The 14,285-nt window shown below is 38.1% G+C and overlaps 1 protein-coding gene across 10 annotated transcripts in view; it reads right to left on the reverse strand.

The window, feature by feature from the left end:
• The window catches only part of LOC103701281 (RNA helicase family protein), a 59,650-nt gene that overhangs the window by 20,052 nt on the left and 25,313 nt on the right, over positions 1–14,285 (reverse strand). For all 10 annotated transcript variants that reach the window (XR_015977387.2, XR_015977386.2, XR_015977388.2 and 7 more), the window contains exons 17-21: positions 13,416–13,568; positions 13,224–13,325; positions 12,959–13,111; positions 7,736–7,840; positions 1,573–1,713 (exon numbers count right to left, since the gene is read on the reverse strand). Coding sequence is in view for 5 of the 10 variants with exons in the window: in XM_088720492.2 (XP_088576618.2) it covers positions 1,573–1,713; positions 7,736–7,840; positions 12,959–13,111; positions 13,224–13,325; positions 13,416–13,568 (654 nt within the window). In the remaining 5 variants the exon portion in view is untranslated. The remainder of the gene's footprint in view (positions 1–1,572; positions 1,714–7,735; positions 7,841–12,958; positions 13,112–13,223; positions 13,326–13,415; positions 13,569–14,285) is intronic.

Raw genomic sequence — 14,285 nt, forward strand, 5'->3', positions numbered from 1 at the left:
AATGGCAATTCGATTTTATTTAACTTAGCTAATTATTTTTAAATAGAATCAATTTATATTACTTTTTTGAATACACCCTTAAGTAAAGAACCAAATTTTAGAACGGCATTTAATCGTTTCGCAGGATTCTCATCATATTAGTAAGGTTCGCCGAACCATCTCGAACAACCTAGTTTAAGGCATACCAAACCAAATAGAACTAGAACTAAGGCAGTTCCTAAGTTCGGTTCAGGATAGGAGCAAAACTCGTCAGCACCAGTCCAAACAAGCGCAATTACCTGGTTCTATTTGGTTATACAGCAGTATTAACCCAATTTGTCTAGGTGAAACCAATCACTACTTTAAAAACCTTGACCCATCCCCTATTGATCTCGATCTCAACCCAGCTGTCTCCTCACCTCTCTGTCATGCAAGACATCTTGCCAACAATTATTCCACCTCCGAGACTTTCTCCACGGCCTCCATTAGATCCAACTCCCACCCTGCCGGTGATTTACCTCAACACCCTCGACGCCATCTAGTGGCTCGTATCCACTCAGATCTGACACCAACAGTGGGCATGAGCTCCACCACATCCACCACAGCAGTCATTTCCGGCAGCCATTAATAGGATGCCAGACCCTCATTCCTCCCTCCCTCCTTTCTTTAGATGTATGGCAAAACTCTAGATCAAGGACCCGAAATCAGATCGGTACTGGTCATGATACTAGTTTGGTGAACCTTACTATATATACATACATACATACAAACACAAAAATAATAGAAACACACATAATAGGCATGAAATAAGTAAATAACAACTGTTATAATGTTCTCATGACTGTTATTTTACATGTGGATAATTCCTGCTAACATAATAATACTTTTTAGATTCAAATGTCAATGAAATCACTCATTTCATTTTTTTTGATGGGATATAAAGCAAATATATCATTCATTCCCACTTTATGCCAAAATGGTGCTAATTAGCTCATAACAAAAATATAATTCTAACGCAGAACAAAAACACAAAAGGCCTGATATCATTCAAGATTAACAAAATTTCTTGCAAGAGAGAATTTCTAGAATCCACCAGAAATCAGAGAAAATTTCAGAGTAAATATTATCAAATCTCTATATCAATCAGTGCGGTACAAATCCTAACTATAGAGACTTGTTCCTACCCCTCTTACAAGGAATTAGCTAGTTTGACATGTAAACTGCTTTCCTAGCAAATATTTAAAAGATATCCTTATTTGAATAAGGAGACAACTGAAATTAAGAACGCAAAATAGACAACTAAATAGACACAAAGTCCAGCAATTTCTGAAAAGATGGTTGCTCAAGAATCCCTGTTCTACATCAAATTCATTTCCATTCCCCTAGGAATGACCATTCCTTCAATTTAATAGTGGAATCAAAATTCCTTTATTTATGAGAATGGTCATTCCAAAGCAGTGTGATTTCATTACTCGTGCAAACCAAATGTCGGGATGGGTCAAATCTACGAACCCCATTCCACTACAGCTCTCATTCCACAAACCAAGGTAGCAACTCAAAATGTAATTTAAAAAAAAAGGGCATGTGAATAACCTGAAAGGGGCGCATGAGTTTTTCGAATCTATAGCAAGTATACAAGCAAAAGCAAATTCCAGGTTTCACACGTCCAGCTCTTCCTCGGCGTTGCTTTGCATTTGCCCGAGATATCCAGTCCTCCACGATGCTTGACATTTTCTGCAAAATTGAATATCTTGATGGATATAAAACACATATATACTATTGGGAAGTTACTGAAATTTACACCTATCTGCTAAATGTAAAATTTTTGTTACACGTCAACTCCAAAGAGTTCATGACAAACCAATGCTCAAGGGTGACAGAGTAGAAAACAGCTCAAACAAAGCTAAATCTAATGACTATGATACCGCGAACACCCCAGAACTTTTTTGTTTTCCCATGATATGCACATATATCAGAACTATAATCGGTTATCAAAGCAAAGGGCACGAAAGTAGAATGAAAATATGGCATTCAAGATATTCTTGGTATTCCATAAAAGAAGTCCCTCCATTAAAGAATTACAAGGTAAGTCGTAGAAGATATAAAGAAGTTTGCAATGTGGCATATAGAAGAAGCTAAAAAATCTAGCTTGCATTGTGCTCAACATTAAAATCTCTGGGTACCATGTAGGCACCTTAACAAAAACAGTACAATATGGTAGGGTACATCCCCATACAGACACATGTGAGACTGTTGGATTGGCACAGCAAATAGTACCACATGTGGGTACAAGAGCATACTAAGCTCCCACATAGGTATCTGTACCCTTTCAGGACAGTATGATATGCTCTCCAAGGTTTTTAAGTCCCAACAGGATGGGGTAAGTCCCAGCAGGACAGGGGCATCGCGGCCATCCCATCCTGTTCCTGTGAGAAAATGGGACTAAGACAGTGTCGGGACTCTGAAACACATCCATGCAGGGAGAGAAGAAGAAAGAGGAAAGAAAGAAAAGGAAGGAAAGATAAAGAAAAAGGAAAAGTGAAAGGAAAGAAAAAGGAAAAAAAGGAAAGAAAGAAAGCAAAGGAGAAGAAAAGTAAAGAAAGGAAAGAATGAAGAAGAAAAGAAAGAGAAACAAGAAGAAAAAGGAAAAAAATAAAGGAATGGATAAGGAAAAGAAAGAAAAAGGAAAGGAAAGAAAGGAAGGTAGAATAAAAAGAAAGGAAAGAAGAAGGAGAGAAAGATAGAGGATATATACCGGGATGTATGACTAGGACTACTACCGGTATAGGGCGGGATAGCGGGGCATCCCGTTTCATGGAGAAACGGGGACATGCCCATCCCACGGGATTTAAAACCTTGATGCTCTCTACTAACCAATACAATTCTTTACACAAATTATTGCATATGCCTATTTGAAATCAACTTTATATGTCAAAAATGATAAGTTTATTCTTACTGAGGAGCCACTATTCATTTCCTCCAAGGGTGTAAATGGTTCCAATAAACCAAGATTTGAGTCAAACGAACTAGAATAAATTGATGGATTGGAATGAAGCCTAAACCTTTACCTAAATGTGCATCTTTGCAAATTGTAGATTATCCTGCATAACCCAAACAGACTTGATTATACGATGGTTCACAAGTTTGCCTGACTAATAAAATCAAAGCAAACACAAATCAGACCAAGGAAGGCCAAACAGGACCGAACCGCCTAATTCGGCCCATACCGGGCCGACCTGCTGAAAAACTAGGTCAGTTTGCCTATTGGAATCGGTTTCAGCCCTGAACCAGCCTAAACAAGTTCCGAACCAACCGAAGCCAGCCGAAAAAGGCCCAAACCAGACCAAACTGGACAGAACCTTCCGGTTTGCACTGAGTTGACCCGGTTCAAAACAAGACCCTCTCTCTCTCTCTGCTTCAGTTCTTGTACAATTTTACTAAGACAAAAACGAACTCTATCTGCAGCATACTATCTGAACTCTTGGTTTCAGTACACCGTAGCTAGAATCGATATAGATGGCAAACTTCTAGTCGTTCTGTCTAATGTGATTTACAAGATAGAATTTGATCCAGAAATCGCGGCCCTATGTCTAGAAAAGGTAAGCTAACTTAAATAACATGTGTAAGTTAACTGGTATCTTCAATTATTAACATATTACAACACGGTTTTTTTCACAAACCAAAATATTTAGAAAGGGCACCGACACCTTGAAAGTCTTGACAGCTGTTGTAAGCAAGAAAAGTATGAATCCAGGTATGTTATACATCAGGAGAATATTTATATAGCGTTAGATAGTTACTAATATGGTACTATCTTACGTAATTTTTTTCAATATTTTTGCAGCTGAATGGATTCATTTTGGATTGTCCACGAAAAATCTTAAGTGGCTAGCTATCCGAATCCTCTCTCAAACGGTCTCCTTGAGTGGCTGTGAGCACAATTGGTCCACCTTCGCTCTCATCCACAGCAAGCAGAGAAACCGTTTGACACAGAAGCGCCTTAACGACCTTGTAATATTCACTACAATCTAAGATTGAGGTTGAAGTGCATTTTGAAGGAAGTAAAACTAAAGTACACAGATCGGATCAATAGTTCTTTCATTGATGATGAGGATAATTCTATGATCGGATGGCTTGTGGACCAACAGTAGGAGCCGAAGCTTGATGAGTGAGGATCGCCTCCACGATCGGCCAGCTTCGTAGCCAACAAGACTAGGGTCGATGCAGGGCAATGAGAAGAGAGTAATATTCCACACATTCTTCCAGCTGATCAGCCACAACGACAACCATAGAAAAGCCGGACACCACATAACTCCTTGTCTGAGACATCCTCTCAGAGATATGATCGAGAGATGCTTAGACGAGGCCACTACACTATCTGGTTGACTCGATCGGAAGGACGACATACATCCTCCTAATATAGCCAGACAAAAAGTAGCACGAAGGGCAAGAAGGCAGCTGCCCGGCACCAAAATAACAAAAGACACCTACAGCCCGAACATCCAACAATAAGGTGCCGAGCAGCTTTTCGTTCTCAAAAGCCATCTTAGACCTTAATGCGGCATCAGCTATGCTATCGATCCCGATCTTGATCCAGTCGTCGATGAAGCAGCGAGCCATGCTGCAGCCGATCGATCAATGACGTGACTTGCATCGGGCGCATCTACCAGCCTGCGCATCTGTGAGGGCCCATAGCTGCTGCCATGCCGGAAATCCCACCTCCGCCCCGCCGGCTAGAAGAAATGAAGTGTCATATAGAAAGGGTCATATGACGTGGCTCATTCCAAAGGAATTCCGGCTTAGATATCACTGCTCCAAACGTCGCCCCAATGAAGAATGCAGAGGAGGCAATTCACTCAGATACAGAGACTAGAAGTAGTAGTTCTAGTGGACATGGATCTGCTAGCCAGAAAGAGAGTGGAGAATATGAGACCACCTTTTATGAGACAACCACAGGATGGTCTTCGATTCACCGGTGAGTTCCAGTTGACACATGCTACGCAGGATAGGAACCATGGTGCACGATCTAATGGAGTCCGCAACAATCCGATTGCATATAGAAGACGGATTCCTCGAGGTCATTCAGAAGGACATGATGCAGCTGCAGATGACCTCGCACGTAGAGTAAAATCCATACACGTATCAGATTACAAGTCATATACTAGATCCTATTATCCGCAGCCACAGGCAGTATATGATCCATATGGATACGGATATGAATAGGTGCGCCTGAGAAATCTTTCGATGGTTACTACCCTACGCAGCCCGGAGCATCTTATGGGTCAGATTTTGTTACCGGCTTATTTGAATGGGCCCCTTCACAACCGTTTTATCAACCAGTTTATCAGTCAGAGGACATCTCTCAGGACCAGAGCTTCCACGAGAGATCCAAGAGTGTTTATAACCTAGAGCACGTTTCTTATGGAATGAACATACAAGACTACAACATCGCTTGGTTAGAGAGGTGGGCTGATGTGCCTCCTGACTATGCTTCTAATCCAGATATCTACGAGAGGCATCTCCACTCGACGAGATTTTAGATTCGGTATATATGTTGCATTTTAAATATATAATTAATTCTATTATTTTATATTATTTCGTCTCACTACTTGATTTGGGGATCTTTCATGTTGCTTCTTATAGCATGCAACATCTCACTAATCATTTTATATTTTGTATCATTTTAAAATAATAAGATGCATCATTTAGGTTAAACCGAAATCATAGAAATATCAAAAAACATCAAAAAAAATCAAATTAGATTTAAAATCATTGAAAAAGTTCAAAAAGATATTGATTACCAATTAAATCAACTTGAAAAACTCCAAAAAAAATTAGGCGTGCCAGTTCCGATATCGAACCGGTACCGTACGACCCGTCCGCCGACTGATACGGGTCCTAATACCAGTTCAACGAACCTTGATCAGACCTATGAAAATAGAAAGTTGCTGAGTCGATAAATCATGTCCTAATCTCCCTCCCCCCACCCCCACCCTTCCCAACACAAACATGACATACGTAATATAGTACGCCTATTTGTATGTGTATATATATGCCTATGATGGACCTCAAGATGCCTAGGCAACCACTGCCTTGATCAACACTTATACAATATAATTTATGTATAAGTACATAAATTTATATTTTATATACGCATATATGGTACACATGCACACACACATATAAAGTAAAGCTATTATGCGGGCGCCCACACAACAGCACTCGTGAGGTCGGTCTTGATTGGATGACAAGGGGTCCAACACTAATGATCCGAGCATTGGATGTGATCTACTATCTACAAGCTATTTATTGTCAAAAAATTATATGATTTAGATATCCCTAGACTATCCATTAAGTGATCAAAAAACATATATTGTTGTGTTTTTTAAAATTATCCATATTTGACCACTAGATGCGTAAGCTAGGAATCATCAAATCATATGATTTTTAGTAAATAATTTAGAGATAGTAGATCACATTCTGTGGCTTGGATCATCAGTGTTGGGGCCCCTATTATTCGATCAAGATCAACCTCACAAGTGTTATTAATATTTTCAGAGACAGAGCACCCATCTTGATATTTTTTTCTCAATATAATCTCTAATAATGTGCCTATCTTCTACTCTCAAGATTCGCAAGACAAGGCAATATGGCAACCTAAATAATTAGCATGTAATACTAAGGAGTGGCCTTTCCAAAGACTATCTATCTATCCATTGATGACAACATCATGACAACTTCAACCCTCTCTTTGCAAATGAAACAAAACTAGGGTTTTAATTCATCTTTTCTTTTCTTATTTTATAATTTTTATAAAAGGAATGCCATTTATTGTAAGAATTATGATCATCCTTGCTGCTCAAATAGAATTTAATCTGCTGTCTTTATGTTTATTGGCTATTTTATGTCTTGTTTACTTGTTCTTGGGACTTTATTGGAGGTTGTACAAGCCCAAACTTATGTTCCACATGACCTGCTACTTATCAGCGAAATTTTTATCCTTTCATGCCTTGATTTGTGACCGGGCCCCTTCTAATAATAACAATAGATAATGAACAGCACCATGAAGACCATACAGCATCCTTCTCACATATCTCCATCTCCTTTCTCTCCTCTTTTATTCTCTCCTTTTCTCTCTTTCTTATCATGATACTCCCTTGATACCATAATAAAACTAAATTACGTCTTTTGTTCCTCTCAAGGTTTACTATCTCGCTACCAGACCCTGTACCGGTACCATCCTATTAGTGTATCGGTACACGGTACGATACGAGACCGCAAGGCCAACCGAGTATCCGTACGGTACAAGATTGCATACCGGTTCGACCAACCGAGTATCCGTACGGTGAACTGACCTGACCATTGCCAACCTACCAATACTAAATTGATTTTCACTCACATCCTTCCTATTTTGCAAAGTATCATTAGAAATTGTTGATTGGTGCATTGTTTCATAACATCACACAATAAAACATATCCAAAATCTTTAATCCACATGTTAACAGAACAAAAAAAAAATTGTGGCAATATATTTACTAAAATATAGGAATCTATCTTGCATCAATGCCTGGAACTGATTCATCAAAATCAAGAAGTTAAAAACTGAAACCAAGCACAAAGAGTAGAAAATATCAACAATCCTAACAAGAAAAAAATGGATCAAAGTAAATCATCAAATGGACCACACCTAAGTATTCCTGACATCATGAGATCAATTTTTGTATCAAAATGAAAGATTATTGAGCAAAATATAAACCTTATGAGGATTGTAACGGTTCTCTTTGTGCCTCCCAGTGTCAACGACATAAACTACATCATCTATTGTTATGCTGGTCTCTGCAATATCTGTGGCAACAATTACCTGCAACAGGGGGGAAAAGGAGAATCAGTAAAATACATAATTAAAAAACAAGTTAGTTTTGGTGTCAAGCTGCATTCTGCAATGCCTTCTGTCACAATCGCATGGAATACAGAAAATAGAGCATGACATATTATACCTAGTTTTAAGATATGGTGTATTTTATTAAATAAAAAATAATTAGAAAGCTAAGTTATAAACCAATGCATTGGCTATTACCAAGAAGAATTAAAATGATGCATAAAAGGTAAAACACACAACAGCAACATTAAGTTTATTAGTCGCAGAAACCAATAGTATAATCTGCAGTGCAAAAGAGCCGAGGATTTAGACATGAAAGCTGGACAAAAAATGTTTATATGTAAAATCAATTCCCAAGGTCTGCAGAACCGTTCTGAACTAGGCAGTTTGGGGCGTGCTAAACCGAACCTGCCCAAAACCAAGATGGCTCAGCCTTTCAAAATGAGATAGCAAAAGACCTACATATTTAAGCCCCTCACTCCTAATGCCTAATTTCCCTATTTCTCTCATTTCTCGTGGCCTCTCTCTTGCACGCTCACTCTCTCATCAATATCCCACAACTGCTGTCATCAACCACCACCACTCTCTTACCCATCCTCAACCCCCTAAGATTCCAAAACCCTCTGTCAGCATCTTCGCCCCTAAACCCTCTATTGACATCTATGTCGGCATCCTCAACCCTGGCACCTTCACTCCCGCTACCTCCTCCAATAATGTTGGGTTTTGGGTTTTGATCCAGTGCTTCCTCCTTCCTACAATAATGGGATCATGAGGGCTTGGATTCAGCCAGTTTATTGCGCAACCCGACACCATGATTAGGTGAAGGTTAACTCCAACAGGACAGCTCAGAATGGTAGTGCTGGAGAGAGGCTTGTGGTCAAAGATACCAAAGGATGTTGGCCGCTGGGGCAATTCCTCTAAAAGCCAAGTCAATTCTTATGGTTGAGTTAAACAATAATCAAGGAGGATCATGAACCAGCTGCTGACCACTATGGCCACATCGAGTAAGTCGAGTTTTGAAGTACGATATGGAACATCTAGACTTGATGCAAACCACAATTTCCAGAAGTCACAATTTTCTCATATGGTGCCTATTTAAGCATGCCAAACACCAAAAAGAAGCTCTCGACAAGTACTACAAGTGTGCAACCACCCTGTTGGGTTCATCACATCCCGATGACATGGGGTTTCAACAACATTTCAGTCTTGAAACAGGTCAGTCAAAGTAAAAGCTTCCTTTCTCAAGTAAGACTTTGAGTGTATCTTCAAATCTAGGAGGAATTAGGCCATGCAACAGAAGATAAAAATGATGCAGGAGTTGACATCTAACTCCAGAACAATGAAAGTTTTGATATCATTTTTCTGCTAGTCATTATTTTAGGAAAAATCTAATCTCTTTTTATTTTTAGCTATAAGAGGAAGCCAAACTGGATTCAAAATGGCGGACCTCACTAGTATAAATAAGGACCTATATAACATTTGTCTTTATCTTCAATGCAAAAAGGGTCTAGACTCTAGAGCCCTACTTTCACCACTCTATATTTTATCATTATTTACTTTGCAAGGTCCAAGTTTAGCAAATTGAAGGAATCACGATCCCTTCTCTCTATGATCAGATCAAACAAGAGCATGTGAATTGTGAAGGCAAGTCTTGTGTCACTGAATGTCTCAACCATCAGGCATTTGGTAAGAGGGAGACACCTTGATTGATCTCTTGGATCAATCACAAATCTACTTGTAGGCATCCTTTCTCACTAACAATATTGCAAACAGGTAGCACCTCACAATCTACTTTTATGGCCTCTCAAGTGTATCATGAAGCCAGGTAAGTGGCCAATGTCATAGCTGGTATTGCATGTCCCATCCAAAAGATGTTGTGGACCTCTAATTTCCCTCGAAAGTTGGGGATCTTTCCACTGTTGATGTAATAGGCTACCGCTATATTAGACAATAATTTGCAGCAGCCCTTCCCTTCATCAAAAAGAAAAAAAGAAAAGGAAAGGAAAACAACATGGGATATATTAAGCCAGTAGCCTCCAAGTATATAACTTGTATTATCATAGATCTTCAATTCCATGATTACAGACACGAATTATAGAACAGATGCGTGCTGCCATATAATTCCAAAGTTCAATTTATATAGCAGGGTCATCTTATTAAATTTAAGATGATATATGATGTGTAGATTAAAGTTAACTTATCAGAAAACTAAAGCTATAAGGAAAGGAGGTTCACCAAAAAACTAAAAACATAAGGTATTAGTATCCATCAAATGACCTCAAAAACGACATCAATTAAGTAGTCTAGCAACAATATACCTTAATTTAAACCTATAAAAGTTAGATAGTGGAAGTTCCTTTTTCAAGATATTACAATTATTAGGGAAAGCACTGTCACCGAAAACCATTACCAATAACATGCACAAAAAAAAACATTTCTATTTAATTTGTTTACACAGTTTATGGAAGTACTTTACGAATCACATGGGTGAAAATATAGGTACAACTGTGCCCAAATGTACTTTAGACTGCTAAGATTAGATCTTATATGAGCATATGGTTTAGCATTTGGAACCAAAGTCAATCCAATCGACTATTTGGACTTGATTATATGCTTTAATTAAGTGTTGCCCATGAATTAGATGTCTGTCGACATGGCATGGCATGTCACCTTACCTATTTGTGCCAAATCCTTACCAGCAGAGGGCAATTGCATGGTACTAGCTACGTGCAAATATTTGGCATTTTCCGTGAGAGTGCATGTTAAGCCCCAGCATCTAGGATTTTAAAAACATGGTATAGGACCAGTATGGAATATACATATCAGCCTATATTGAACCCATACCTATCCCTAAGGGTGTCATCCCATGCTAACCGAACTGTAAGTACATACAAAACTGTGTTGTGGTATGTGCAGTACTGACCCTCAACCATGACGAGCTTGTGTCGTGGTCTTGAATAGCTTGGCTGGCAGAGCATGGCACAAGACATCCCGTGCAAATGCTAGATTGACCCATCGAAAGTTTATTTTACAGGAAAAGCATTATTTTTCTTCTTAAATCATATAATCACTATTTCTAAGATACACCATACACAGCACACCACACTGTACTGCATTGGACATCAAATGTTCGAGATGTAGACATCTTTCTAAGAATGAAAACACTTACACTGAAGTACTGAACCAATTGTTTACTCACTTAAGGTAAAATTATGCAACAATTCTGTAACACACAGGCTGCTTTTAGGATACCAACAAATGCCTATGACACTGCCAAATAGATATAGCACTTTTAAGGCAGCATCATGGATAAAGAGCTGTCTGATAAGAGAGTGGATTATTTGCAGAAATGGTAACTCTTTAGCTTGTAAACATATTGTGCAAGAAAAAAGAATGAACATAAACAAGCAAATCTCATGTCATGCTAATAAATTGAGAGAATATATCAGCTACTCTTCCTCTATGAAGACAAAATAAGCTTGAAGAAAACAGAATAATAAGAGTTCGGACTTTGGAAACCCATATATGGGCATATAGGCTGATCAGAAAGTAAAACTTGAGAGTATATCAGATTGTGACTTTAGATCATCAACAAACAGTTTCTAATTAACTTCAGTACCATGTTAGAATATGACTAAGAAAATAAAAGAAGACTAATTAATTTGAGAAGCAATGATGAAAAAAACACGAAAGAAACAGAAGAATAGAATAGGACAGGAGAAGAACAAGAGAGAAAAAAAGGTTCTGTACAGTTGAGTTTACTTTGTTGAATTATTTTTTGTTTTTGTACTTGGCCACCATAATCTGATGCAGTATGAGGATATTTTCATCCTGCAACCCTATAAAATTATTATATTAAAAGAACTATGTTCATGAGACAATTTGAGGAAAAAAATATATCTCATGAACACCATCAGCACTCGGCAGAAATAAATGCCGTTCGCTCTTATTATTTCATGGTGCAGGCATCGTGGGATGGGGAACATACCATGATACATGTTTGCTGATAAAGTATGGAACCCCATTATTATTTGGGGCTTGAATATCTATTTTTTAACCGCCTGGTATAGGAAGTTATTACTCCGAATCAAATCATACCAATATGACATGTAGAAATTATGGCATTGTTACCAAGGTTTTGAAAAAAAAATGCACTATGGTTCCATATCACTTGCCAGCATGATATGTATTGCAGTATATTTTGTATTAACACTAGGAATCACAGAGTACACCCCCTCCTCCCCCCACCCCCCCAACCCTCCAAGAAAAAAAAAAAGTGGGGCTGTATAAACATTTTAAGCTTGATACCAAACGATATGGGGCATTTCAGGCATATTCAGCGCAATACGGATGCACTCAGACCAGTTCACCTCTGGAACCTCCAAAGGGTTGCCATCTCCCACTCTCCAGCCAGTGCAGGCTGATATGGACAAGATTTCAAACCCTGGTTCAGGATAGTGCAAGCTTCAACAAAAAAATTTCTTCTACAACAGTGTCAAATCATTTGATGTTATTTTGAGATTTCAAGTTGTTGATATAGTTCATCATCCTTGAATCAATAATGTCGAAAGATATGTTAGGTACGACTGGTATAATTATTGTAGTATTTGTTTAAAGATAAATTATAGCAATGAATGTAGTATATCAAGGCTATCTTTGTGTCCATTTGTGGAACTTTGACAATCCATGCCAGAGCTTGGGACAATACAAAATTGCAATCTAGGTCACAACTTGGCTGATAAGGTATAAAAAGTAACAGTACAAACTTTAACTAATGTCTTATGCAATTGTTCTAAAATTTAATAAAAGAAATAACATGAATGTGAACAATGTTCGCAAGCTAGTAGGTTATTTCTGAACTTCTAATGATTGAAAATGAACATGACACATAAAATTGGTGCACAGCAGCACTTGGAGAGCGATACAACTTATTGTGGTCATAGCAGATGTCCATTTGTCTCTCAGACACCAAGTGGTCAAGTTAACACATGTAAAGAAATTAATAGAATAATGATTACTGGCAACTAAACAATAAATTACAATAGAAACTAGAGGAGAGCGACCAATTTCATCTTAACAACTTAGCTCGGTAACAGGTACCTTGCGTATATTTTGAGGTGGGGACAGAAACACCTTTCTTTGGTCTGTTGATGCAAGAGATGAATGCAAGGGAAGAACCCAATCAGATGACACTCCACCAAACCGGAATGAAGCTGTTAATTTATCAACCAGCAAGTCAATTTCTGCAACACCCTGAGGAAAACATCACAAGTCAGTAACCAAGGGAGAAAAAAGGTACGGAGAATAAATTGATATTGCAAAAGAAATTGATTAAGCAGATAAGTATAGATTCCTGATAGCTTACAGGAAGAAAGACAAGAATGGCACCCAGTGGGTAATTTTCATCAATATAGGATATCAAATCTTCAAGAAGATCGAAATCAATCACATCTTCGTTTAAGTGCTTCTGCATCAAACACAAAAAAGGAGGTTATATTGGGCAAACTATAACATTCAAAAGATTACCAAGATGTAAGGTCATATACTTGGCACTCACTAGATTTTGACGTGTTCGCTCACTGTAGGACTCAAAAAAATCTGGAATATAACAAGGATTAACATAGTCTTCAGAAAGTAGAGATTCATCACCCCAGGAAGATAAAACAAGATTCTTCTTTCCCCTGTGATTATCCACAGACCTGCTACCAGGCTATCATAAACGCAAAGGATCACAGCTTAGTTTAATTAAAAGGTCAAATATCTAATCATAATTTTCATTAATGTTCACCAATAAAATGATAAATCATATCGGAATTATGAGAGCAGTGCTCTAAGATTCATTCCAGCGACATAAAATCTTGAATGAAAAAGTTGAACCTCAATAAACCAATATAGAAAAAGAATCTAATTTAATATTAATTGAAATAAATCTCATGGCAAGTGTCGACTGAATCAGATCTGCCCTTCAAAATCTTTCTAATAGAGGAGAAAAGGCTAGCTAGATTATTGTCCAGCAAAACAAAACCTTCCTTCAGGCTCAAACTGGAAACAGTGCTTACAAATTTCACCAAGATAAAAATTCTTTCCTTGGCATACAATGCTTGCTTATGTTAAAAATTCTACTTCATTTATTTCTTACTCTATAATGACTCAAGGAACTGCATTAGGAAACAGCAATGAACCAAGAAGTCAGCCAATTTAATTATTTTATGTTGTCCAAATAAAACATGGAAAATTAGATCCAGATGCCCTGGATCAGAATACTAGAGGAAAGTTGGTGACATCTGCAAGTTTCACTAGTTGAACAGCAATGGTAAAGTGTGGACCTGAGTGATGATGAGATACCCGTTCACTCATATTCCAAGACCATAAGCCCCCAGATCATCTCGTGATACAAGTGGTGATGCTGATGGCAATCCGAGTGATG

Source organism: Phoenix dactylifera, chromosome 4, assembly GCF_051530095.1.
Source record: "Phoenix dactylifera cultivar Ajwa chromosome 4, Ajwa_hap1_PhDact_Kaust_v1.1, whole genome shotgun sequence".
NCBI lineage: Eukaryota > Viridiplantae > Streptophyta > Magnoliopsida > Arecales > Arecaceae > Phoenix > Phoenix dactylifera.